The sequence below is a fragment of the Aulonocara sp. 'chitande type north' Nkhata Bay genome, linkage group LG12 (assembly GCF_057382095.1).
Source record: "Aulonocara sp. 'chitande type north' Nkhata Bay isolate Kocher_YH1m ecotype deep benthic linkage group LG12, A_spYH_male_GT1.1, whole genome shotgun sequence".
NCBI classification, from domain to species: Eukaryota; Metazoa; Chordata; class Actinopteri; order Cichliformes; family Cichlidae; genus Aulonocara; species Aulonocara sp. 'chitande type north' Nkhata Bay.
In genome coordinates this window covers 4,892,941-4,917,197 of record NC_141355.1, presented here as the reverse complement: position 1 = coordinate 4,917,197, position 24,257 = coordinate 4,892,941, and the positions used below count along the sequence as shown (strand labels likewise).

Below are 24,257 nucleotides of genomic sequence, written 5' to 3'. Positions count from 1 at the left end.
CCGTGGCGGTTGGCCGTTGCCATAGCAACTATCTTCATTCATCTCTTTCTGGCCAAATCTCAGGTGCCCCGTGTTCGCGCAGAGGGCTCTCCTGGATGCGCGTTGCGTTGGACTTTCCCAATTGGCCGAGACCCTACCATACCGGAAAAACAGGGGGCGGTACTTCTTCTTAAAGAACACGTGCTGCATGCTGTATGACTAGATAGTTCAGTTCATTGTATTTAAAAGAAAAAACAAAATACTGGAAGTACAGCGTTGAATATTTTTCCCCTTTGTTTTTACAGAGTGAGTAGAGCTGTCAGATTTCTTAACAGCCTTCCCTCGAGCGGCTTTTTTGAAGGGACTGATGGTTAAACCGACGGGCAAAAAAAAGCTTTAATCCTAAGCAAGTATTGAAAAATACAGCACTTCACACGCTGTGAAGTCCACAATGATAGTTTCATTAGAGTTTAGAAGTTTTAAAATATTTTTATGCCTCATAGTCACTTCCTAAAACTCTTCTAAAGACTCTTCTGCGCTATGTTGCCTTTAAGGCTAAACTCGGGGCTTTCAAGCTGAAATCCCTCACTTGACGTGGAAAAAAGACGCACGACAAGTCTTGCCTGTTTCTATTAAGTGTGCATAATTGTTCCAGCCCTCAAAAAGTAATTTTCTGTCATATTCTTCTAAAAGTGAATTAATAGCTGTGTTTTTTGTGTTTAAACAAAGAATTGTGTGATTGGTTTGTGTTATACAAAATGTGTTTGACGGTCCGGGAAACCTTTAAGCGGCGGAGTAAAGTGATTGGACGAAGTACTTGTCAGTCATTTGAAGTGTAGTTAGGTAGCGTTGCTCCGCCCCCTGCAAACTGCCAGCAGCTGCAGCTAGCAGCAGAGCAAATGTTCATTTGGATGCACACATTGAATGAAAGTCAGTGTAGGAGGCTGTAGTCAGCAGCAACTAACAATATCTGCACTAGGTGAAGTTATCGCACAGTGTAGATTGTAGGCACTCAGCTTCACAGGGCAAGCAGAGACACGCCTATACTTTGGAAAAATCCAGGTTGGAGATATTTGTGGCAGGGGAAGGTAAGATTTGCCGGGCTCTCATTCACCAAGAATTTCTGGTTAGACAGGTAGGTTAGCTAGCAAGCTAGCCTAGCTAAATAACCAACGTTATTCACTGCTAATTTCTCGTCGTCTTTTATTCTTTGGCCAATGAATACAGAGGTGATATGTCGTGACTTTGTCACCGTGAAATTACAATAATTGTTTATGACTGGACTGACATTTTCCGTGTGTATGTGCAAAATGCCACTGCCGGTACTGTTAGCATACTGGCTAACTTAAAGATATCATGTTTCATGTCATCAAGACGAGCTTGCTAGCTCCTGACACTGGCTAATGTGGTACAGTTAATGTTACATGCCGCATGCGGGGAAATACCGACGCTGAATATCTGTCTGTGTGTCCAGGAGCAGGCGGTGTGAGGTAATGCAGCGGGTCACGGCGCAGCTCGTCGCCGGGCTGGTCGCAGCGGTGCTGTCGCTGCTGTCCGAGCAGTCCTGGGCAGATGGTGGGGGGCCCAGCCTCTCTGAACGGGTTATCTGGGCTGTAAATGCCGGGGGCGACGCGCATGTAGATGTGCACGGTATTCACTACAAAAAGGACCCACTGGAAGGGAAACTTGGTAAAGGTGAGTGAACGTGATTAACTGTTAAGATGCGTGCGTGTCTTCGCTAGGCTTCACCTCTGATGTTCTAGTGAGAGTGACATTGTGAAGGTAGGTGCTCCACGGAGGTAAAATTGGCATTTCCTGCAGAAACCCCTGCGTGTTCTGGCTTCCGCAAGTAGCTCCAAACTTATGAGGAGTCAGCATAGAGGGCTACAGCCCCGCCCCACTCAATATGTAGAGGAAGCAGGTAGTGATGTGATCAGCGTGACTGGAGAACAGTTTTTGGTTCCATTTTTGAGGCGAACTTATTGAACCTTGGTGAAAACGCAGCATGGTTGGTTACTTTTTTGACGCACGGTGCTGTTATGTCATCAAATGTAGAGAAGGTCTGTGGGATTTTGCAATATGCTGCAAGTCAACTAAAGCAGCACATTTCTAGTACTCTTGCTGTTAGGCAGATCTTGTCTTCTGATTGCATACCGAGCCTGATGATGTTGTCCGTTTGTAGCCTCTAATTATGGGATGCGTCTGCCAATACTACGGTCCAATCAGGAGGACCAGATTTTGTACCAGACAGAGCGCTACAATGAAGACAGCTTTGGATATGACGTCCCCATTCGTGAAGAAGGAGAGTATATACTGGTTATGAAGTATGCAGAAGTTTACTTTGCTCAGTCACAGCAAAAGGTAAGGCAGTTTTAAAAGGCTGTTCATGGTATGATTTGCTAATTAATAAGAAGTTAATTTAGTGAGAATAATGAATAAAGGGACAGGAAGCATTTTTATATAAAAACATTTTTTGTTGCATTTAAATTGGTTATGGCCCAGTATATTTCCCATCTCATGACCACTGTGTAAAAGGAACATCATAACCTCACCTTTAATCCACATTTTCTTGTACTTTATGAGTTGTTAATGTTCCCTGTTAAGCGTGTCTGTGAGTGACAGTACAAGAATGAGGTGTTAATCATTACTGATTCAGGAATGTTTTTCCAGGTGTTTGATGTTCGTCTAAATGGCCACGTGGTGGTGAAGGACCTGGATATATTTGATCGAGTAGGACACAGTACTGCTCATGATGAGATCGTGCCCTTCTCTATTAGACGGGGCAAGCTGAGCGTGCAGGGAGAGGTGTCCACTTTCAATGGCAAGCTCACTGTGGAGTTTGTAAAGGTGAGTTCTAATTTGTTGAATTATCTGAGCTTGGCTATTTTTACACACAGTTTACATACTGTGTGGGATGGGGCTGTAGCTCAGGTGGCAGAGCAGGTCAGCCACTAATCAGAAGGTCAGTGGTTCGATCCCAGGCTGCCTCCTGGCTGCATGCTAAATATCCTTGGGCAACCCCATGTCTGCCAACTGGTGGTGGTCAAAGGGCCCCCCTGGCAGCTGTGGCTACAATGTAGCTTGCCATCACCAGTGCATGAATGTGTAATGCAGGCCATTTACATAAGAGCGCTGTATTTGGAAGTATTTGTCAATTGTTGAGCTTAAAACACTTTTCTTTATTTTTCTTTTTTTAAACCCAACATGTCCAAAAACAGCGATGAACTAAGTGTTTAATTCTTATTTTCTATATCTTTAATAGTGTTTTAGCATTGTAAGATGGCAACAAGCAGCTATGTGTAATAGTCAGAGGTTGGGAGAAAAGGTAGTACTCACTTTATGTTAATATAACTCAAATGCAGTTTGATCTAGATATGAGCATAACTACTTGTGTGTCATGGGTGCCATTACCCCTGACACACATAAAGCTTTGCATAATGAACTCCCTTTGTGAAAGTGTCTCTTGATAGCCAGTTGGTGTGTGGGCTGTGAAACTGACTGATAACCATCCAGTATCTTATTGGCTCTTAGGGGAGAGTGAACTTGATGTGGCTTTTTTTTTTTTTCCTGTTCCTACTATTATTGTCAAGGAACTGAAGAAAATAACTGGCACAGCAGATGCTGTTTATGCTGTTTATGGGTGGAGTCACAGAACCTGTTAAACTCAAAAGCCCCTGAAGAAAAAAGCCTAAAGCCCAGACCCTACCATGCTTCTTAAAAAAAACAAATAAATAAATTAAATGATGTTTTGTTTTTTTTCCTCCCTGATATCACTACAACTACCTGTTAGATTATGAATTGTTATAAATAAGCTAAAAATTAAACCTAGGTGTACATCACTTGCTTTGATGCTTGCAGGTGGTGAATTCAAATTAGTAGCGGAGGAAGGACAGGATTACTAAGAGTGTGGCACATCTGTGGTTTTCATTCTTTCTGAACAGTCTGTTTTCATGTCACAGATGTAGCGTGCTGTTTCACATTCGTTTCAGTGATTTTGCGTTTATTCATTTCTGGATCATCTTGACACACGAGCTTTGGTAAATATCAGGAGAATCACATCAAGATATTATCTGAAGCTGTCCTTTCCAACATTCAGCGCAAAACAGGACTCTCACTGCTAGAAGTGGTTTATTTAGTTCAGGCCAGGGTGTTGTCTGAGTAGAGGACAACCGTGCTGCCTGTGAATTTATTGGATGTTTACTTGCATCTATTTTCATATCGACACAGGTGGTCAGAGTTTTGTGGGTAATGTCTGCGAAAGTTGGGGGTGTCAAAATGGTTGGATTGGTTAACATTGTAACATCTTATTTTCCTTTAAACAATGTAATGCTAATGTAATGATTAAAAATAATAATAATAATTTCATCAGTGCTTGAACCCTGTGTTTTGAGGCATGCCCTTGTCTCAGCTGACTCACAAACCTTGTTGCCTTCCTTGGTATCATTTATCCCCCATAGTGTCTTGAAGCTTTTCAACCTAATTGTCTTTAGAATAGTTTAGATCGTGCATCTTGTACCATATTTTTATATCTTGAATCTCTTTCATGCTCCTGTTAATAGTGGAGTCGATGTTATCAGTGAGGTTCCCAATAAGTGCCTTTGAAAATGGAGTGTGTGTGTGTGTGTGTGTGTGTGTGTGTGTGTGTCTGTCTGTCTGTCTACTTAATTAGGTCAAGTAAGTTTTTATTGTTGTTGGTTTTTTCTTTTTGAGATTTATTTTAATTCATTGATGTGACCTGCTATTTATTTCCTTATCAGAAGTTAATAATTCTTATTTTGTTAAGTATCTCCAGTGTGAGTGTAGCAGCAGTATTGTGTTTCCCATTCACATAATCCATCATGTTCGACTTTAGACTTTTGAGATATAAGAGCATGAATGAATTAAAATCAAATTTACTTGACCTAATTAAGTAGGACTACTTACACACACATATAAAAATACATAAATCAATAAAATAATAAAATGCGCACATGCGTGTGACTTCTTATTGACTGCTATTTGCGGTTTTGGAGTGACGTGGCAACATGACCAAAATTAAGTCATGGGTTCTGTTACTGTACAAATATTCTATGTAGTGTTCTCATTTCAAATGTGTTTAACTAGTTTCACTGAATGACTCCAAATTGAAATTGTCTAGTCACCATTTATTTTCGCACACATGCATCATAATTATTACACTTTTCAGTTTATACTAATAAATGTTGATCAATGAGCTGCAGCCATAGGGGGAAAAAATACAGCTTTATGATTCCTTTTAAAGCTCTGAATGACAGCAGGTAGCCTGTTTGTAGGGCATGCAACTGTATGCTAAATGTATAAAGTGGCATACTTGGGAAAGTTTCTGCAGTGACCTCTTTCTTCCATTTTTTTTGTGGACCACTGGCACTCTTTGCATTTTTCCTGTCTAAAAAGATTTCCTTCCCTGAATCAGTTGAACTCCATTTGGACACAAAATGGGATTAAATGTACACCACAAACTGAATGGGAAGTCGAGAAACAAATATGGAAACTCAAACAACTAAATGGGAGCTTTGAAAGTATATGTGGATACACGTTTTGCTTACATTTGAATCTGCTGTTTCAGGGTTATTATGACAACCCCAAGATCTGCGCTCTCTACGTGATGAAGGGGACATTAGAAGGTGAGTCCTGAGATTGTTAAACACTTGTTCAGCACTTTACAGTGAAGTGTGTTGACTAAAGCATTTTGACTTTCTGGGACCAGCGAGCTCTCCCTGACTTTTGTTCTACATCTTTTAAGATGTACCAAAGCTTCAACCTCACCCTGGCTTAGAGAAGCCTGAGGACGATGACGACGACGATGATGAGGGTGAAGTAGGCGAGGAAGGTGGGAAGAAAAAGCCCCCAAAAGGTACCCATCACAGGGTCCAGTCAGGCCCCCGAACACCAAACCCATACGCAGCTGACAACAGCAGCCTAATGTTTCCCATCCTCGTTGCGTTTGGGGTGTTCATCCCAACACTGTTCTGCCTCTGCCGGCTGTGAGCTAAAACTATCTACTAACGAGACGGACACGGGACTGTGAAGGAAGGGAGGAGGAGAATGAGGGGGGGAGGGGTGGTAACAGCAGCACAGATAAAACATACACACAGGAGAGGGCTGGACAAGGAAGTACACAAAGAAGACAATAACTTTTGGAAGACCCACTGCAAGACGACGCAGATGCTGTAAGAATTGGGGGGGGGGGGGATGCAGGAAGTGTATGCTGTGCGCTTCTCTGTGAATTTGTTTGCATCCACCTCTGCTGACCCTTTTGAACAGTGTTAGCCATTTCCACACCAGTCCTTCAAAGGCTGGGGAGAAAAAAAAAAAACATTTCGGCATTAAAAGGATGCTCAAGAGTGTTTGGTCCGGGACGGTTTTTGTAAACTAAAAAGCATTGCTTTGTACGGGGCGTAGAAAGAATGCACTCCTGCTCAGCATCTGGCCAGACATGTTACTTTCAAATTGGAAATGGTACTGCTGAGAATTTGATTAAATAGAACTAACTAGAAATCAAACACGGTCACGGTTAATGGAAATGCAGTTGTCATCTGAGAGACAAGTGCAGAGATGGAATATTCGTATCTTTCTGTTCTAGTTGGTCCTTTTTTGTTGACGTGCCATCTTCTACCTGCCATGTTGAAATATCAGAAAGTCCTTTGCAAACCGGTGGGCTCACTTGCTGTCTAATTCGCCTTGCCTTTACGTAAATGTAGGTCGGGTTTCAGAAATGCGTCTGTGTGCAGTGATGAACATCTTTGGTATTGTTCCACCAAATACTAAATCAGGGGCATCAAAAAATGTGCTCATCTGTGATAACAAATTACAAGACCCTATTGGAGTTTGTTTGGTCGGTTTTTTTGTTTGTCTGTTTGTTTGTTTGTTTTTTGGGGGGGGGGGGTCATCCCGAGGATGGATTTATTTTATAAGTCGCACATCTAATCTTTAAAAAAAAAAAAAAAAAAGCAGTTTCCTTCAGTAAAAGACGCCATATTCATATTTGGTGAGAGGCAAAGTTCATGCTGTGAAAAGCTTCATTGAGTCAGTTACATCGCTGTATTTTCTGTGACATCTGCCTTTTTTTTTCTGTTCATTCACTAGTGCGTGTCTTTTTTGTTTCACCAAAGAATGTCATTTTTGTTATTTTATCAGAAAACTTCAAACATGGTGGCCTGTTGTTGTTTTTTTTGTTTTGTTTTTTAAATTTGAATTTTATATCTCTGTCCAAAATGTGTTTTTAAAACAAATGTGAGTAGTTGACTCTGAAGTGTTAAACTATCACAACAGGTCAGGACTTCTTGATATTAGGATTCTAAATGATTACAAATCACCCCCCCTCGATACACTTGCCATGTATTCTCCAAGTCACTCTTTGTATATCGGATGTTTGTCCTCTGAGAGGTGAGAAAGCACAACAATAATATAAGTTTAAAAAAAAATAATAATAATCAACTGTGTACCGGATGTTATGTGTGAACCTTTATTCAATTCTTCTCTTAGCTTTTTCCATTCTGTTGTCGTCAAACGTTTCAGTGTTGCCTGTACATTTTTGAGTAGTTACATTGTGAATTTCCCGTGGGGTCATATTTCGGTCTTTTGAGTTGATCAAATTGGGGCAAAATGAAATCTATGAGCCCCCCCCCTCTCTCACATATCTATGTTGTCGGCGTCCGCTTTGATCTTTTGGACAAAAAATGTTCTTGTTGGCTTTCCACGCAGACTGAAAAGAAGCTTTGTTTCTTGGTTTTGGTGGCGTTGTTGTGAAGTCTCCTGTTAATGTATCTAGTTACTTACCTTAAGTGCTTAGCTCTACTCTGAGGATGATTTTGTAACTTTGCCTGTTTCACTAATGCGTCTTAAGTACTCACCACCCATCCACCCAATCCTCCTCTCCCTTCTCTGACTAGTATTGCTGTTGCCATACGCAGTACTTGAAAAGTGATTAATAATTCAGGCGTCGTGGATGCTTCCTTACTCCTCAGTCCTCCTCATTGTGATTGATGGTGGTTTAAAAATTTGGTGCCAGAAAATATTTAGCCAGTTTATGGTAGTGTTGTGTGGTTTTTTTGTTTCTTTTGAATGTTGTAATATCTTACTCTTATTTCATACAGACTGGTGAGAAATGAAAGAACAAACCAACAGTGTTTCAGTGTGCCTTGGCACTGATTCCAGAAGTTTCCAGATAAGTGTGTCACGAAGGAAACTGACTGGTGTCTTATGCGGGAGCTTTAGCATGTTTGGGTTGTTTTAGTGTGAAGTTTACTCATATTTTCACTTTATTTTTGGTTGGGTTAAGGTAGCCAAACCTGGTGGGGTTTCCTAAGTGGTTAATTGTTAGTATCTTCAGAATTTTGCTGGTGATGCCAAAATGCCTTGACTGAGTCTCAGCATGTTTATTTTTTATTTTTTTAATTGGAAGTGAGACTAGACTTGGACCCTCCTTCAAGTCACTCCCATCGGGTTTGAAGGTTTGTTTGTTTGTTTTTTGTTTGTTTCTTCTTGTAGGACAAAGATGACCATTTGATTGCGTTGACCTTTGCCTTTATGGTGGCACTTAGGCTCGCTTGATGACACGGATATCGAGAATGTGTAGTCCTTCCATCTGTCTGCATTTTCTGCCACTTATCCAGGTCCCAGGACAGCTCCTTAAGCAGAGATCTCTCTCTCCCCAGCCACCTCCTTTACCTTCAAGTGTTCCTAAGACAGAGAGACACAATCTCTCCAGCGTGTCCGGGGTCTACTCCAGCCTAGTCCCAGTTGGACGTAACCGAAACACCTCATCCAGGAGCGCAGATCAGGTCCAAGTCAGATGCCTGATTGAGCTGAACTGGCTCATTTTTTTGCAGAGATCCAGCAGCTCTGCTGACCTGAATAGCCATCCAGTCTTTAAGGCAGAACCTAGACACCATTCAGAGGAAGCTCATTTCCACCGCTTGTATTTGCTCAGTCTTTCTTTTGGTTGCTATTTAGAGTTCATGGCCATAAGTGATCCACAGGTAAATCGACAGCTTCGCTTTCAAGTTCAGCGCTCTCCTCACTATGACAGAGCACTGGAGCATACACCTGCTCCTTCCTTCTGTCTCACATACAAGACCTGGAGATACTCAACCACCTCCACTTGGGGCAACAACTTGCTCCCAGCTTGGTGTGGACTCTCCACCCTTGTCATGTGCAAGCTTGCGTCCATCGCTCAAAGAAGCCATCAAGAAATTTTTATAGTTCTTTATTATAAATAGTGTACTATTTATAATATAGTGTACAATTTGCATGGTTTTAAAAAAAAAAAGGGGGGGGGGGGGCACACAATGTCCTCTTGGAGCCTTGTTCTCACCCCTTGCAGGGAAAATATAACACCAGCTTCAGGGGGCCAAGTGGACCCAAGCCATCCCATCAAAATGCCTCATAGCACAGCAGAAAATAAGGTCTCCTCGCTGCAGTCGTCAAGTGTGTGACTGATTTTTGTTTTGGGGTTTGTTTTTTCTTTATTTCATTTGTCACCAATCTGTGTAAGCGCCTTTCTTTCCTCTGAAAAGATGCAAGACGTTCATTTAATCCAGCGCCAAAGTCACCATATTCTGCTCCTCTGCAAGTCTACACAGTCGCGTTTGTATATAAGGTACAAGATCACACTTTTTATCGTGTGACGACAATGTTTTTGGTTTTAATTTGGGGTTTTAAGTGAGGGTTTGTTTTTGATCTTGTTTTGTTTCTTATGAAGATGACTTTGTGGCCTTTTCTTCTGGGGAGAAATGGTTATTGGTACAGAGTATAAAAATTCTAACAGGCAGCCAGATGAGCTGTCTGTTAAACAAATGAGATTATCTCTGAATATATGGGATCTTCCATTGCGTTAGGTGTAATTTAAATCTGAGCGGGGCTGACCTGGAGATATTTTATAATACGCTTGGATTTGTTTGAATTTTTTTTTTCCTCAGGATTTGTTTTAGTTTGACTTTTTAAAACGTGATATATTATTGGTGTGACATTTTGCACTGCCTCGTGTATTTTAAAATGTCGTGTGTGTGTGTGTGTGTGTGCGTGTGCGTGTGCATGCGTCTTTGTTGCCTTGAATTGTTAAATACAAATGCGCTTTACCATCATTCGCCTTGAGGTGGCTCTTTTGTTGGCTTATGTCAAAACAGCCTTTTATTTTATTTTTTTTCTTCCTTCTCTGTACAAAAAACTTTTCAGGGCTAGATTTTCATTCCACAGGAAGGACTCTTTTTAGGAGAACAGGACACATGTTAGAAGAATTAAAATGTATATCAAGTCTGTTCTTAACCTCAACTAAAAAAACACAAAAGTTTTGCAGGAAAAGTGTAATAAACATATACCCACAACTTATTTCAAGCAGTGTCCTCACATCCTTCTTTCCAGACCTTTTGTTGTTGGTCTCGTAGTTAACTACCGCAGTGGAATGAAGATCTGCTCTGCTTTTTTTCTTTTCCCACAAGAGAACCAAAGAATTTCAGTCATTCCATCCAAATTGTTCATCAGAGTCCTAACATGGTGCAAAATAATTACCTCTCATCCTTTCTTTCACCTGGGAAACGTGCTAAATCAAGCTAACACGTCATTTCATGTCTTGTCATCGCGTTTATTGAGGCCATGCCAGAATACTCAATCTTGTTTTTGTTTTGTTTTTTTAAAAATCATTGTAAAAGAGTCGTTTGAATTGCTCTGTAATTATTGTAAAATTGTTTTTGTTTTGGCATGTTTTCTTTTAACTTTTTTTTTTTTTTTTTTTTTTTTTTTTTTAAACTAAACGTGAGATCAACTTAAACGGAAACAAATTTGAACAGCAGAAATCAGCCAACTTGCCCATTGCCCAGGCAGCAGCCCATTCAATTTGAACAGCCGGGTCTGCTGCCGTGAATGTGTATGCGTGAGACATGGAGTGTGCAAGTTGTACCTTATACCCACGTGTTTGGTAAATAATTGCTCTTCTGAGGGATGTAAGCAGCAGCAGGTGGACTGAGAAACTGTATACGAGACCCCTGATCTTCTGCCTCAGATATGGCATATATGGGAACTGCTGATAAATGCTGTCCTTTTTAATAAATGTGCTATTTTATCAGAATGTGTTGCTGCTGTTCTTCCACCTCCACCACCCAGGAGTTACCACCTACAATTATTCCAGGTCAGTTAATATTTGAACATAGTGCTCTGGTTAATTGAATTTCTTTTAGGCCGAGTACTTTGGAATTAAAGTGTGTAGTATGCTGGACTTGGTGTAGCGTACAAAAGTCTTGAGCCACCCCTCATTTCTCTTTCTTTTGTTCCGAGGAGCCAGAGTTGTATTTAAGTAGTGTTATCTGCTCATTTTCCCTGCAGTCCTTGTTCCTCCCCCACTTTCAGAGGAACTTATTCTGTTACGTTACCAATCACTTGAGCATAAAAGACTCGTAAGGGATAAACCAGTAATATCTACACATAATAGAGAACTTGGCAAAACAAAAAGTAGTATTTAATCATTTTACTGCTTGTAGCCTGTTGCAGGAACACATCTGTTCCTATTTCTTTAGCTATATTTATGAAAAATTGTAAAGATAACAGTTTGACACACAAACTAGTGTTTTTACTCCAACAAGGAGACTCCCACAGAGCTGTTAGTTGAAAACTTGGTATTTCTCTGCATGGCAAAAGCCTAAACAAATATATCTTCACCAGATGAACAGTTTGCAAAAGTAATTTATGGAATCTAATGAGGTCTTTACTGAAAAATCCATAAAAGATCTGATACTGAGAGATGCATCTGGACAGAAGTGGTCTAAGTGGAAAGAAGTCGTGCTTAATGAAGAGAAACGAGGAGAAAACACTGATCTATGCTAAATGACACGAGCTGGACTGAACAGCAACAGATCTTATGGAGTGATTAATCCAGTATGTACAGAGGTACAACAGTGAGTGTAGACAGCCATCTTTGAGACACAGCGTTGGCGATCTTTCCAAAATTGGTGAAATTATGAACACAAAGTTCAAAAAAGATTTAGATCCAAGTTTGACTGCATGGTTCAGTCATCCACAGCACCTATTTCCCATTTTCTTAACAACATATAAAGAAATGAGGGACCACTGTACCTTTTGTTGATGCATGAATAGCTTCCAACATATTGGCTTGGCTTGGTAATTATTATTGATCTATCACACATTTGTCTGTATCAGGGTATATGTCGTCTGATATGTGCAAATATATTTTTAAGAATTTGTTTTTTAACTGAACTGCAGTAAAGATCAGGTCATCAGATAATTCTTGTTATTACTTTAAAACCAGTACATCATTTGATACCGCCTAAATATCAGCGTTAGCTAAAAATCCAGGACAAGCAAGGCTCTGCCTTAAACCTCTTAACCTTAAAAGTGCCCGTGTCATGTGACGCCTTGCATAAATAACACAATAACATACATTATTCTTTTTTTTTTTTTTTTTAATTACTTCACAAATGGATAATTGTCTCTCAGATGATGGTGGCTACTCACTGCCTGAACCCTTTGGCCAGATTATTGTTATTCAGATTAAGGGTAGCAGCTCTCAAATAGCTTTGAGTGCCTCACCCCCCCACTGGCAAACTGAGTCAGAGGGTGAGATATTGTGTGTGTGTGTGTGTGTGTGTGTGTGTGTGTGTGTGTAATAATAGAAATACTCAAATAGTCTAAAAAGGCTAAAAACTGAACAAGCCTGAAACTGAATACCTCCACAGAGGCTGAAAACACACATGCCACACCACATCAGGAACATCTGGATCTCATTTTATGTCATATTCCTTCAGTTTGGTATATATTTGGCGATAAGATGCAAAATTGTATCTCACAATGGTAAAGAATCGTTCCAGAAAATAACAATTTTGAATCCAGAAACAAAAAAGAATCTCTTCCAAGTCAGGCAAAGCACCACCTCAGGACCGCCTGGGGGTTTTTTTGGGGTGTTTTTAGCTGGGACTCTCATCTCTTATTTTCTGTTTGTCCTTCATAAGTATATATTTTTATTTTGAAATCCTTATTGAATGGCAGCAGCGTCGTGCCATCTTATGCCTTGTGTTCCTTGGTGCCATAAATTTAGGGACAGCAACACAGATAAATAAAGTCAACACTGTCGTCTAAAGAATTTTATTAATAGCTGATTTATTGTGTAGCCAATAAGTTATTTTATGGTCAGTTCAACCACATAAGCAAAGCAAATTTTGAGTAAACAAATGAAACAAATGAAAATCACAAAAAAAAGTGAACGATGATAATCATCGGTTTCTGAGGTAGGATAGAAAAGTGTCACAGGGTCCGAGGGTCTAACCATACGTCCTCACAAATGAACAGAATAATCACAGCTCAGTTCAGCATGGTCGCAGCACATGTGCAAGCCCTTTGTTTGTCCAGGTGTTGTTTTTTTCTTCTTTTCCCACCAACTGTGAAAACTTCTTTAAATAGAAGCACGAGGCAGATTCATGCGTAGCTAAAGGAGGACAGCTGCTGAACAAAGCAGACTGAGGAGGCCACGCGGTTTGCTGCTGGACCGAGTCTCATAACCACAAAATTACACAAACTTACAGTATGTCATATTTACAATGTACATATTTACATATATAGAGAGAGAAATAGATAGTTTACATAAGCTTTAGCCTATAAATTAATCATTTTGACATTTGAAGTGCATCCTTTTGTGTTCAGCTGGTAATGGCAATAGACTGATGAATGCTGCCATGCAAAAACAGTCAGGTCCAACTGTTAACCTGATCCAAAATAAAGAGCCATGAAAGGTGTGTGCGTAAAGTCAACACCACCAGCTCTACATGACACCTCAGTTCCACCCTGACTGCAACCCAGGACCAAGCCCAGATCCAGAGGACGACTCCCCAACATGTTGTCCTGCGGATCCTTTACGAAGGGGTTTTCACCCGGCGGATCTCCACCGGACAAAAACGCCACCCGCCAGATGTTTGTCAAGCTGGGGCCCTGCCTTCGACCACCTATGACCTCCTGTGCGCTGTGGAAAAGGAACAGCAGGTCCACTCTCAATTCCACGGTGTGACCCCGTGACCCCAGAGTGTACCTAAAGGTGGCAAGAGACAGTGTCACAATCAGGCCAGCCATTCCCAGAGCCCATCAGTCAAATGATATTACTGGGTCTTGAATAAGAGTGTGTGTAAAAACACCAAAAGTACATTTCTTGAGTTTTGAGCCTGTACCTTGTAGGAAGCTTGTGCTTCGCCATGGATGGAAGCACAGGGCGGATGTCCAGATGTTGCGGGTTGGAAAGCTGAAGGTGAAGCTCGGCTCTTGTAACCGTTAATGACAAGATCTCCCTGGTGAGGACAAACTCCACACCCGTATCTGGTGAGGCGGAGAAGAGGCAATTAACAGTCTGCCAGAGTCACAGTACAGCATTTCATGTCACAGAGAAGCACATTCACTCATGTCAGGCTCTGCCGCAGAGGTGATGTTTTCACTCCTAATGCCTTGTTAATGAGTCAGCAGGATGTCTCAACAATTCTTGAAGGGAACATTAAGCCAGCTAAGACTCATTTGTGTGCAGATAACACAGTCCTCCCTGCAGCTGCATTATTCAAGTCATTATCCACCCCCAAACTGCCTTTCTGTCTTCACTTCACCTCTGCTGAAAAATGATATTTTTAAAGGGAAAAGCCAGAATGCATACTCTGTGTGTGGCTGCTTCGTGTTATTCATGTTTCTTTTGCTTAATTTTCTGCTAAATTAGGTACCAATTCATCCCTGTAATTTATTCACTTAGTTCATCGCTCATTAGACCCATTCAGAATGGTTTACTGAACAAAGTTTCTCTTCTCTCCTGATTAATTTGCAGCACAACTTTTTTTAAACTCTGGAATTATTAAGATTCTTAATATAGCAGGTAAGCTCAAGAAATATGAGAAGAAGCTGTGTGGAGGCCAGCTGATGCTTACAGATGTGAAGAGTCCGTTCCCGTGGTTACCACACAGCTAGTTTTATGTATTGAACTGAACTCTGTTTTGGAGGATTAACCACAGGGATTATCTTCGATCTTCGATTTTAGTTGGGTTTTTTGTTTGTTTGGGGGATTATTTAGAAATACTCCCTCCCATCAGGATCAATCCCGCTCAGCACATCTGACCTCCACAGGACGAGCATGAAGTTAAAGTGAAAAGTTAAAGTTTCTTTTGCCTGGGTGTATTCTCTCTTTCTTTCTTTTTTTTCTTACCTCCTCTCATGCGACCTTGAATCCCTTTCAGCCTCCTGCAGTTTTCTCCTTCTTGACAGCAGCGGTAGACGCGCCGGACGAAGCCGAACAGAGGTTTTCCTGGAAAAACCAACCCACGTGAAGCTCTCGCGGAAAAGTGCCGCATGCTGATCTCCAAACGCGTCCCGCTATCCACGCGAGCTTCTTGCGTGTTCTCCAGCCAAGGTGCTTCCAGTTCCGCGCACCGGTCCGTGCGTAAAGTCGCTTCGTGTGGCTCCCGTGACAAACGCTCCGATGTGCCCACCGCGCGCCCGAACACTCCACAGCAGCTCAGCATCATTAAAATGAAAAGTGATGTAATCCGCGTGCAGTTTGAAGAGGCCATGGTGAAATCCCGAATTCCGCCCAGTGCTTTTCCAGCGACGAGGAGCGGCCACTTCTTCTCTGATGCCAGCTCTCCAAAGCCTTGCGGCCAGTTTGAACCCCTCGCTATTATACCCCACTGACAATGGGGGGACAACACACCACTTAGAATTTGAATCCTGGCCCTCCTCACAGTCCCTGCCCCTCCTTTTGTGCCTTGCCCACCCATTTGACCCCCGCTGCCTTTTATTGAATGCGCCTGCATAATTAGGCGCCCCCAGAGCGCCGAGCAAGCCCATTCACATTCAGCTACTTAGCTAATTGCCCTAATTACTCCATAGCTGGATGGTCGAGAACGACCTTACTCGGAACACGTATAGGGGAGGATATTCTGAGAGAGCAAAAGTATGAACATCTTACAGGCATGCGTTTGGCATTTCAGACCGCTTTGCACACACCTGTTCATGGTCGTTTGAACGGAGGCATTAAGCAAGAGGCAGAAAACAATAGGCTCCACACTGAAGTCATAAGAAGGTCAGGCAACCCCAGCTGTTTTCAACAAGTTATGAGAAAAGTAACTCATAAGAGGCCAACTCAGAGCGGATCACATTTTATTTTAAAACACACAGAAGTTCATCACAGCAAACCTCTTCTCAGACAACCTTCGAATACACACATTTTGTGTAAATGGCAGCAATAAAGACAAATCACAGTCCTAATAGCCAAATATTTAAATAACACTTTTTGATTGCTGACATAGAGTTGATTATAAAATGCTTTAGAACTTCTAGACAAATAAGCCAATACAGGAGCAGCGAACAAGCACGTTTTTCTTCTCAAATGTGGGAGAGGATAACGATTCTGGCTTCAGTCTAAATGCATGAGTGAAAGCAACAGAAACATCTGCTGCAGACAGTTACTTTATTTTTTTATTTTTGTCTAAATGTAACAAATAAAATTAGACTCATACAAGCATGGAAGTAAACATAACCTACTTTAACTAAGCTTTAACAAGCATCCACTGTCATAGCAAATTTATAGTTACAATATAAATTTAAAAAAACAGTTCTGCTGTGAATATGAGATCCACTAGGGTTTTACAGCACAGTGCCACAGTGTACGGTAATGTACAGCATGGGAACAAGTAAACCACAGCTGGAGGGCAGCAAAGAAGATGTAATCCTGTTGTAAAATTTCCTACAGCAGAGCTTTTTTTTCCATTTTATTTTTTTAATGTTACTTACAGGGCAGTTCTTCTCCCAGTGAAATACATTTCCTCCTGAACGGGCGACCCGACGCTGCCCTGTCAGAGCAGGTTAACCCCGTGTTTCAGCAGTCTGTGCCGGGCCTTGCTGGGTAGCGAGAAAGCGCTGTCCTGGTGGTTCGGGATGCCCGAGTTCCTCAGCGAGCCTCCGTTCTGCTGGAAGTAAGTCTCCTGGGCCACGCTGCGGGTGCCATACACAGCTGTGCTGGCATTCCTGCCGACATAATGTCACGCAGATTTAAATTTCAAGCCCGCTGTGCAACAAACAAACACACTAGAGAAGGCAAACAGTGTGGGAGGTTTTTACCAGTAAACATCAGCTGTCAGAGCGAGATCCACGCTAGTTAAGGGAAGGTTTAGGTTCAGAGGGATGAACGTGATAAACTGTCAAATAATCCCCCCTCCCTTCTAACCTTTACTTGAGTAGAAGAAGAAGAAGAAATCCCCCTGCCCCCTCCACCCTCTCACACCAAAAGCTACTGCATCATTGCCATGCTGACCTGATAATAGCCTCCTGCAGAGTCTCAGTGTTACAGAAATGCGAGTGAAGAAGTGATGTGGCTCTGACAAAGGGTTGATCCCAGGCTCCCCCTGACCGGCCAGACAGGTTGGCTGCAGAGACACACAATAACAGAGGCACATTAACCTGGACAGGCATGCCTGCAGCTCAAAAGAATGCTGATCACAGTCCTTGAAATTAGCAGTTAGCTCATGCAAAGACAATCTACCAACCCTCCCCCCTCCTAGCCCCACTGCCCTGGGTAGAGATGCAGGGACTTATACTCACTTCAGCAGAAAAGTGAAAGTTGGAAAACTGGAAGAGACAGAATGTTTGGGAATATCAGATATGAAAAAAAGCTGAAAAGACAAGCGCAGGGAGTGCCGAATATTTAATGCAGGGAGACAGCTGATTAGATATTTAAGGGGCAGTTATTACTTGTGAGCGTGCTCTGAATGCAGTCGAAATGGGCAAAGGTGTAGGGCCCTGGACCTCCCGGGGCACCCGGAGAGATGGTCCTCAGATGGGCCTCCAGTCCATTGAGTGAAGCCAGGCTGCTGTGATACTGGAGACAGATCGACAATGCCACGTATCAGCATGACAAAGGCAAAAACAACGCACTCATTTGCTTGAATTTAAATTGAGCTGCAGTTTGCAGAGGAAAGACAAAACACAGCCCTCACCACTTCCTCCATAGAAGTGGCGTCACTCATGAAGTGAGGCTCCACCAGCAGAGCCAGCACCAAGCCCTTCACTCTGTGCATGTACAACGTCATGGGGATCAGCGCATTCTCCTCTGAGGCGTCAGAGAGACGATGAGGAGGAGGAAGAAGAGGAGGAGGATCGCTCTTCCCTGCCTTGTGGCCTGAAACACTCCCACGGGAGACTCTGCTGTCTTCCTCCACCACATTATCATCGTGCGGCTGCTCATTTCCAGACTCGACCGCTTGAAACTCAAACACACCCCCAAAAGCTCCCTCCACTTCTCCTCCATTTAGATGGGAGTCTTCTTCAAACACGGAGCCGTCTCCTTCACTGCGAATCTGGCTGCGACCACCTGTGCTGTCGCGGGAGCGGCTCTCTTCCGCCTCATCTTCAACAGTGTTTTCTCCATTTGAGAGAAACCTGAGCGACTGTGGAGATGGGTTGAGGGAATTGGCAGCGCTGTGGGACGAAGCCGGGCTGAACACATCGGAGTCTGACAAACGAGGGCTGAGGGACGCCTTCTGAGGAGGTTTGGATAAACTTGGATTTGACACCTGTGACTCAGTAGAAGGAGTGTCGGATAAAGTCCTTGACAGGCGGGTCTTCTTTGAGGGACCATCTCTTTGTGGCGTGGTAGGACAGCTGGAAGGTTTTAGAATGTCAGAACTGTGTAACAAAGGGATTCAAGCAGCTTGTTTAAATAAGCTTCACTGAATATCATCTGTAAAATAAATAAGGAGAAACCACCTGAAACCTTTGTCGACAGGAGCGGACTGCAGGTCCTGGAGTTCAGGCGCGGTCAGGAACACAGTTGTGGAGCTGACAGTACCGCTAAATGAGCTTGATGCACTTGTTCCATTAGGCCGCTGAGCCTACACAAAAAAACAAAAATATTATTATTATTTGTTGCTGCCTGTTATACAGCAGCAACACTTAAATGCAACAACCAGGAGCAGCAGCACTCCTTACTTCGGTGTCTTTCTGCACAATGACAATAAAGGCTCTCTGAGCACCTCTGAGAGTGAGAGCTGCATCATCAGCCCACTTTAATTATCCACCAGCCCACATCCTCCCAGGGAATCTAACAGGTTTGCTAGCTTGTGAGAACACCTGGCACCACACTGCAATTCTGCCTGCGTCTTTGCATTAGCTGCTTATAGCTGAGCTACCCCGGGGTCACAGCAGCAGCATACAGGATGAATCACTGCGTGTGCTGAGATTAGTTGTCATGGTTTACTCCAGTTTTTCTGTTTTCTGTCATTTATAGGTTTTATTCTTTATTCTTCAACACAGCCTGAACTGTCTTAGACGAGCTTTCTTATACTTTTCTTTAAATAGTCTTCAGGAATAGCTCACCAGGCTTCTTCACGGACAAAACACTGCTTCAATAATGTTGATGTCCAGTCTCTGGAGTGGTCAGTCCATGACTGATGGTGTTCCACTGTGTCTTTTTTACCCAGGTTTAGGGCACTGGCTGTGTGTTTGGGATCATCATCATGCTGAAAAATGAAGCTGCTTCCAATAAAACACTTTTTGGCACAGTGGATGAAAATGATGGAACTCTACTGGGTTCATAACTCCATTAATTTTGACAAGATCTCAAAAACGACTGGTGGGAATGCAGTTCCAAACCATGACAGAGCCTCCGCTGTGTTTTATAGATGGTCACAGACACTCGGAGTGTCTTTGAAACAAAACTTTTACATTTGGAGATTTGGATTCATCACTCCATAAAACCTTTCTCCCCGTTTCCCTTCATTATTATTGGATTTTTCTCCCCTATTTCTTAAGTACATTGCTTTCAGATTCTATTAATCTGTTATAGATTAATAGGACACACTGCACACCATGTTGAGATACACCAAGTTTTCATCAGGCTGAAAATATGCCAACACTTAATATTCATTCATTTTTACAATGCATACAAGCTGCTGTTTCAAACTTAAACAATTTCTTGATTGTTTATAGCCCGTCCACGAGTGACGTTCTGCACTTTAACAGCAGGCCAAAGTTATGCTGTATTTTTTGTTACATTTTAGACATTATTAAAGATTGCCTGCGTCTTAGAGAAACAAATATATAGAGTCAGTGGAGACGTGGAAATATTATGCGTTTATAGACCTATCACATCAAAGAGAGTGACCCTGGATGAAGAATAAGTTATTCTCTGACTTCTAAAGTATGGCTTTTGCAGCTTGCTCAAATAAAGAAATTTGTCACAAAACACTAACTGCACAGTGCATCAATCAAGCATGGTGTCCTCACAGCGGAGGGACCTGCGAAGTACCCTTGAGCTTCCATCCCCTAATTATGTGTATGCGTGTGAATGGGGGAGGGGGCTGGTGCGTCTCGTCTTTTCAGGCTGCTTTACTTACGTTAACTTTTCATTATATCTACGATTGTACTACTGCTGATCTGAAGAAAAAAGAAAAAAAAAGTTGAGGAAACCTCTGGACAGATGTTGAAGTCCTACCTTGGTGTATGTTTCACTCTCGTGAATCATGACCTTCATTGTGAGCCCTGGAGACATCTGTGTGCTGACAACTCTTTGAAGCAGATCACAAAAAAATACATTAAAAAAAATTTCTGATTTCAGAAGCTGACATTTAAAAGAAGAAGTCGTGGCCGTTCTCTTCAAACGCCAGCTCACCTTCCTCTGAACAGAATACATCCAGCTAACACTAGAGGGCAGCGCTGACAGGCCTGAAGAATGAGGGCCGCTTTGAGCAGGAGAAGAGGGTCAACCTGAGGAAATGAATCCGATGAAATGTTACCTGCAGCTCATGCAGAAATAAACAATAAAAAAAATGATTTTGCTTTTATATTATCATCTACTGAGCAAATCTCCAGCGTGTGCCCACTGTATTGTTTACATGTATCCTGCAGGCACACTAAATAAGCAGAAATGAACCGCTGATGGTTTGTCGAGCCATGCTGAGGTCTTACTCAACACCACAAGATGTTGTTATATATTCTGCCTTCTGAGTGGCGGCAGGCTAAAAGCAGAACCCCACGTGTGACCTTTAGTACTTACGTTAGTCGAGTCGATGGTCTTCAAGCAGCTGAAGATGTGACTAAGCTCTGAGGATCCTGACTGCAGGTGAGAGAGGTACCTCGCCCACTGGGCTGCCAGGGTTTCCTGACTGTTGAGCTGCCAAGCAAAGGTCAAACTCGATGACAATGAGCATTTGGGGATTTTATTCAGACAGGTGGCAAATTAAAGGAAATTCAAACATAAAGGTGGCAGACCACTGTTTAACGGCACGGCCCGAAATGTCTCACATGGGCCGAGATTGCTCGCCTGCCACAGCGTGTGATTCACCTTGTTGTCATAGTCAGTGCTACGGATGAAGCACAGGGAGGCTCCTCAGAGAAGAGACCAGACATGAAGTTTGCACTGACCCTTCACACTAAGTCCACCCAAAACCATTTCAATAAAAAGCCCCACAGTGTTGCTGAAAGCCACACACATAAAGGTTTTTTTGCCCCTTTAACTTGTCACTGGTTGTGCTGTCAGACATCTTGATCTTTTTGTGACGGCTGATGTAAATGTTTCTTAAACCTACGTAGAACAAAGCAGAAGTATTTGTGCAGCTGCACCTGATAGCTCTGGCGGACAGGGCCGTTGTAGAAACAGAAGAGGTCTATCAGCTGGTCCAGGAACTCAGACACGCTGACAGTAGGGACATCCACCGAGCAGCCCAGCGCCTGGGGGAGAAAAGAAAACACATCCCCAGAATAACCATTAGGGAAGCCTGAAATATCACAAGAGGTTGCTGCTGGACCACCAGTAGAGCCCCACTCACCCAGAAGAAGTCGTCTTTCATGCGGATGGCGAACTTGTTGCGCCGCAGCCTGAGCGTGCGCGCTGGAGAGGAGGAGAGCTCGGAGACGCAGCGGCCCACGCCGGCGAGCTGCCCACACAGCAGCTCCTGTTTGTCTAGTGGGGTCTGACAGAGACATGTGATGCTTTCACAGACTTCTCTGAAATCAAGCTAAGAACATACGCACACAAATACAAGTGCTGGGAGATTGTTATCATCTTCGACACACTCCCTAACACACACACACACACTAGACGTGCAGCTTGCAGCACTTTGTGTCAGCCAGACCTCTTCAGGGTAGAAGTAGCAGATTCCGTCTCTTGTAGGATCAGCCTCTCCTCTGACCTTGGATCCATCATATAGGAAGAAATAGTTACACCTGCAGAAGTAAACACACACGAGTGGCTAAATGTGTCATTTAAGAAATAAAGAAGCAAGAAAAGACACATTTCAACCACGCAGTAGTAATACTGTGCTGGAAGCAAGCATCTAATTAACTTTGTGCATAAAGATATGTGTTTGGTTTGCTATAATAATGTAGTAGCTCACTATCAGCTAAGTAGCAAAGCCGTGTATGTTTATGGTCCATCCTGCATGCTGTAGCTGGTGTCTGTAGTAAAGGTGGCTCTCAGCGGATCTTACATTCTTGAATCTGGCTGCAGAAGCTCAGCCATGACCGACGCGAAGCCCCCAGGAGCCCCTCAGTATCTTGTATCCATCCGCCCGAGCAGGCTGCAGATGCACTCTGACACACACACACAACTACTAAAACACAAAAAGTGGAACTGATGTTTTATCCGCGAATTCTGATCTTAGTAATCGCCTGTCACGCCGCAGACGGTCCGCTGTTTGCCGCAGATCACTCAAAACACGGCCACGGAGCGTGTTTTCACGCCATGTTTACGTTTCGCTCGCCGTAAGTTTTAATTACTTCCACACAGAGAAAATATCGCCACTTGAGGAATGCAGGGCAGTCACACGCAGTGGAAATCATGTGAAAGGACGGCGAGCTCACAGGGACAAACTAGTGCGCCATTACGCTGCACATTACTAGAAAGGTGAAGACGAGAGTGTGTGAGGATTACTCACTGCTGGTTGGCGGATTGCCTCTTAGTGTCACATTGATTATGATCCCAGTGTCGGTGCTTTTACGTGAAATTGTTGTGAAAAGTGTCACTTTCTTCTTATTTTGTTTGTTTGTTTTGTAAAACCATCATGGCGTTTTCAGACAACGTGCTTCTTAGACATCTTTGAATGTATGAATCCTGCACAGTCAAATGTGTCTATTTTAAGCCATTTTTATTGGTAATGAACAGGATTTATGAAGGGCTAAAATCAAGTAATGATCAGCATTGCAAGCCTGGTTGCTCCTACTCCATATTTACAGTCTGTCCAGTTCTTTTTTGACACTTAAAACATCTTTATAGAAATGTGATATTTGTTTCCATGTTGGCCAGATCTCTCTTTAAAGAGACATTTTTTTAGTCTCAGTAAATAGTCCCTTTACCAAAACTTGATTGCAGCTTCTACTTTGTGACAGGGCCGTTCTTTCTGCCTCGGAATGACTTGATATCATTCATGAGAGTTATGTTTGAGGTGTTTTTGACAGATTATAGCCCAAGAAGTCATTTACAACTGTTTAAATTACTCTTTGATTTATGTGGAAACGGATGCTTTAGGTAGAACTTTTAAAAAAGACGAAGAAATCACATCCACACAAAACTAATGTTCTGTTTTTATTGTATTTTATTTTTAAATTAAACCGGTGGCACATTACATGGACCGTTTCTGTGTATTGCTCCATAAGACTTCGACAACAACCGATCATAAGCCTGGAAACGTGAGATGCCCGCGTGCTCTTCATCCTGGGAAAGGCAGTGCCAGAGGCTTTTGGCAGGAAAGGTGACCTCCAGCAGCTCCACTCTCGCGCACGGTGTTAAAGGTCGAGCGTGGATTTAAAACTGCGCAATAAGAACGCATTTGTAACGAGCCCCTCTCAGCATCACGCGTGTTTCCACTGGGACTGGATCGGAAAATTTTGAAACGCTCTACATCTTACAGCCGCTTTGACTTCACATTTTCCTCCGCAGAGCCATCGCACATCCGTTTCTCTGCTCTTGATTAATGATGGCTACCATTCGTGGGCCGTGAACGCGCACCGCTAGCCAGCCCATGGCTGCAGGAAAGCGCGATGACACTGGACTCAGCTGCTTATCAGGTGACAGAGGGAGACGTTTAAGCATGCAGCTGTTCAAAAGGAGGGACCCGAGTTTAATATTTTTGGCGAGGAAGCGCTGTTTTCACTCTCAGTCCAGCCCAGACATTTTGATTTAGTGTCCAAGCCTCCTGAGGACGTGCAGCTGCTGGGCAATGTCCACGCCTAACGGCGAACTCTGGACCCACAAACAGGCGCGCAGTGCACTGTGGGAGTCCAAGGACACACCTGTCTCT

At 42.8% G+C, this 24,257-nt stretch overlaps 3 protein-coding genes across 6 annotated transcripts; 1 reads left to right on the top strand and 2 right to left on the bottom strand.

Moving 5' to 3' along the window:
* The first annotated feature begins 50 nt into the window (after window positions 1-50).
* mlec (malectin) lies at window positions 51-20,746 on the top strand. Of its 3 annotated transcripts, XM_086313300.1 has the most exons (7): window positions 328-1,067; window positions 1,454-1,674; window positions 2,162-2,340; window positions 2,650-2,826; window positions 5,564-5,621; window positions 5,741-5,851; window positions 20,579-20,746. In XM_086313300.1, the coding sequence occupies exons 2-7, from the start codon at window positions 1,473-1,475 to the stop codon at window positions 20,590-20,592; spliced, it is 741 nt and encodes a 246-aa protein (XP_086169426.1). In that variant the 5' UTR covers window positions 328-1,067; window positions 1,454-1,472; the 3' UTR covers window positions 20,593-20,746. The 3 variants fall into 3 exon arrangements, with proteins under 3 accessions (XP_086169425.1, XP_086169426.1, XP_086169424.1); XM_086313299.1 differs by lacking the exons at window positions 328-1,067; window positions 20,579-20,746 and adding an exon at window positions 51-285 and having other exon boundaries at window positions 5,741-7,446; XM_086313298.1 differs by lacking the exon at window positions 20,579-20,746 and having other exon boundaries at window positions 333-1,067; window positions 5,741-7,446.
* Window positions 13,085-15,999, bottom strand: LOC147316734 (uncharacterized). Its single transcript, XM_086313297.1, has 3 exons — window positions 15,173-15,999; window positions 14,163-14,307; window positions 13,085-14,026 (listed from the first exon to the last, which is right to left on the bottom strand). Exons 1-3 carry the CDS (start codon window positions 15,777-15,779, stop codon window positions 13,702-13,704), a joined length of 1,077 nt encoding a protein of 358 aa, XP_086169423.1. The 5' UTR covers window positions 15,780-15,999; the 3' UTR covers window positions 13,085-13,701.
* Window positions 16,107-22,859, bottom strand: hps4 (HPS4 biogenesis of lysosomal organelles complex 3 subunit 2). Of its 2 annotated transcripts, XR_015131722.1 has the most exons (13): window positions 22,449-22,859; window positions 22,095-22,185; window positions 21,789-21,932; window positions 21,583-21,690; window positions 21,017-21,133; window positions 20,633-20,727; window positions 20,456-20,528; window positions 18,730-18,854; window positions 17,961-18,624; window positions 17,716-17,842; window positions 17,566-17,592; window positions 17,279-17,390; window positions 16,975-16,992 (listed from the first exon to the last, which is right to left on the bottom strand). XR_015131722.1 is itself a non-coding variant. In XM_086313296.1 (12 exons), exons 1-12 carry the CDS (start codon window positions 22,478-22,480, stop codon window positions 16,821-16,823), a joined length of 1,860 nt encoding a protein of 619 aa, XP_086169422.1. In that variant the 5' UTR covers window positions 22,481-22,857; the 3' UTR covers window positions 16,107-16,820. The 2 variants fall into 2 exon arrangements, 1 of the variants encoding a protein (XP_086169422.1); XM_086313296.1 differs by lacking the exon at window positions 17,566-17,592 and having other exon boundaries at window positions 16,107-16,992; window positions 22,449-22,857.
* Between the last annotated feature and the right edge of the window lie 1,398 nt (window positions 22,860-24,257).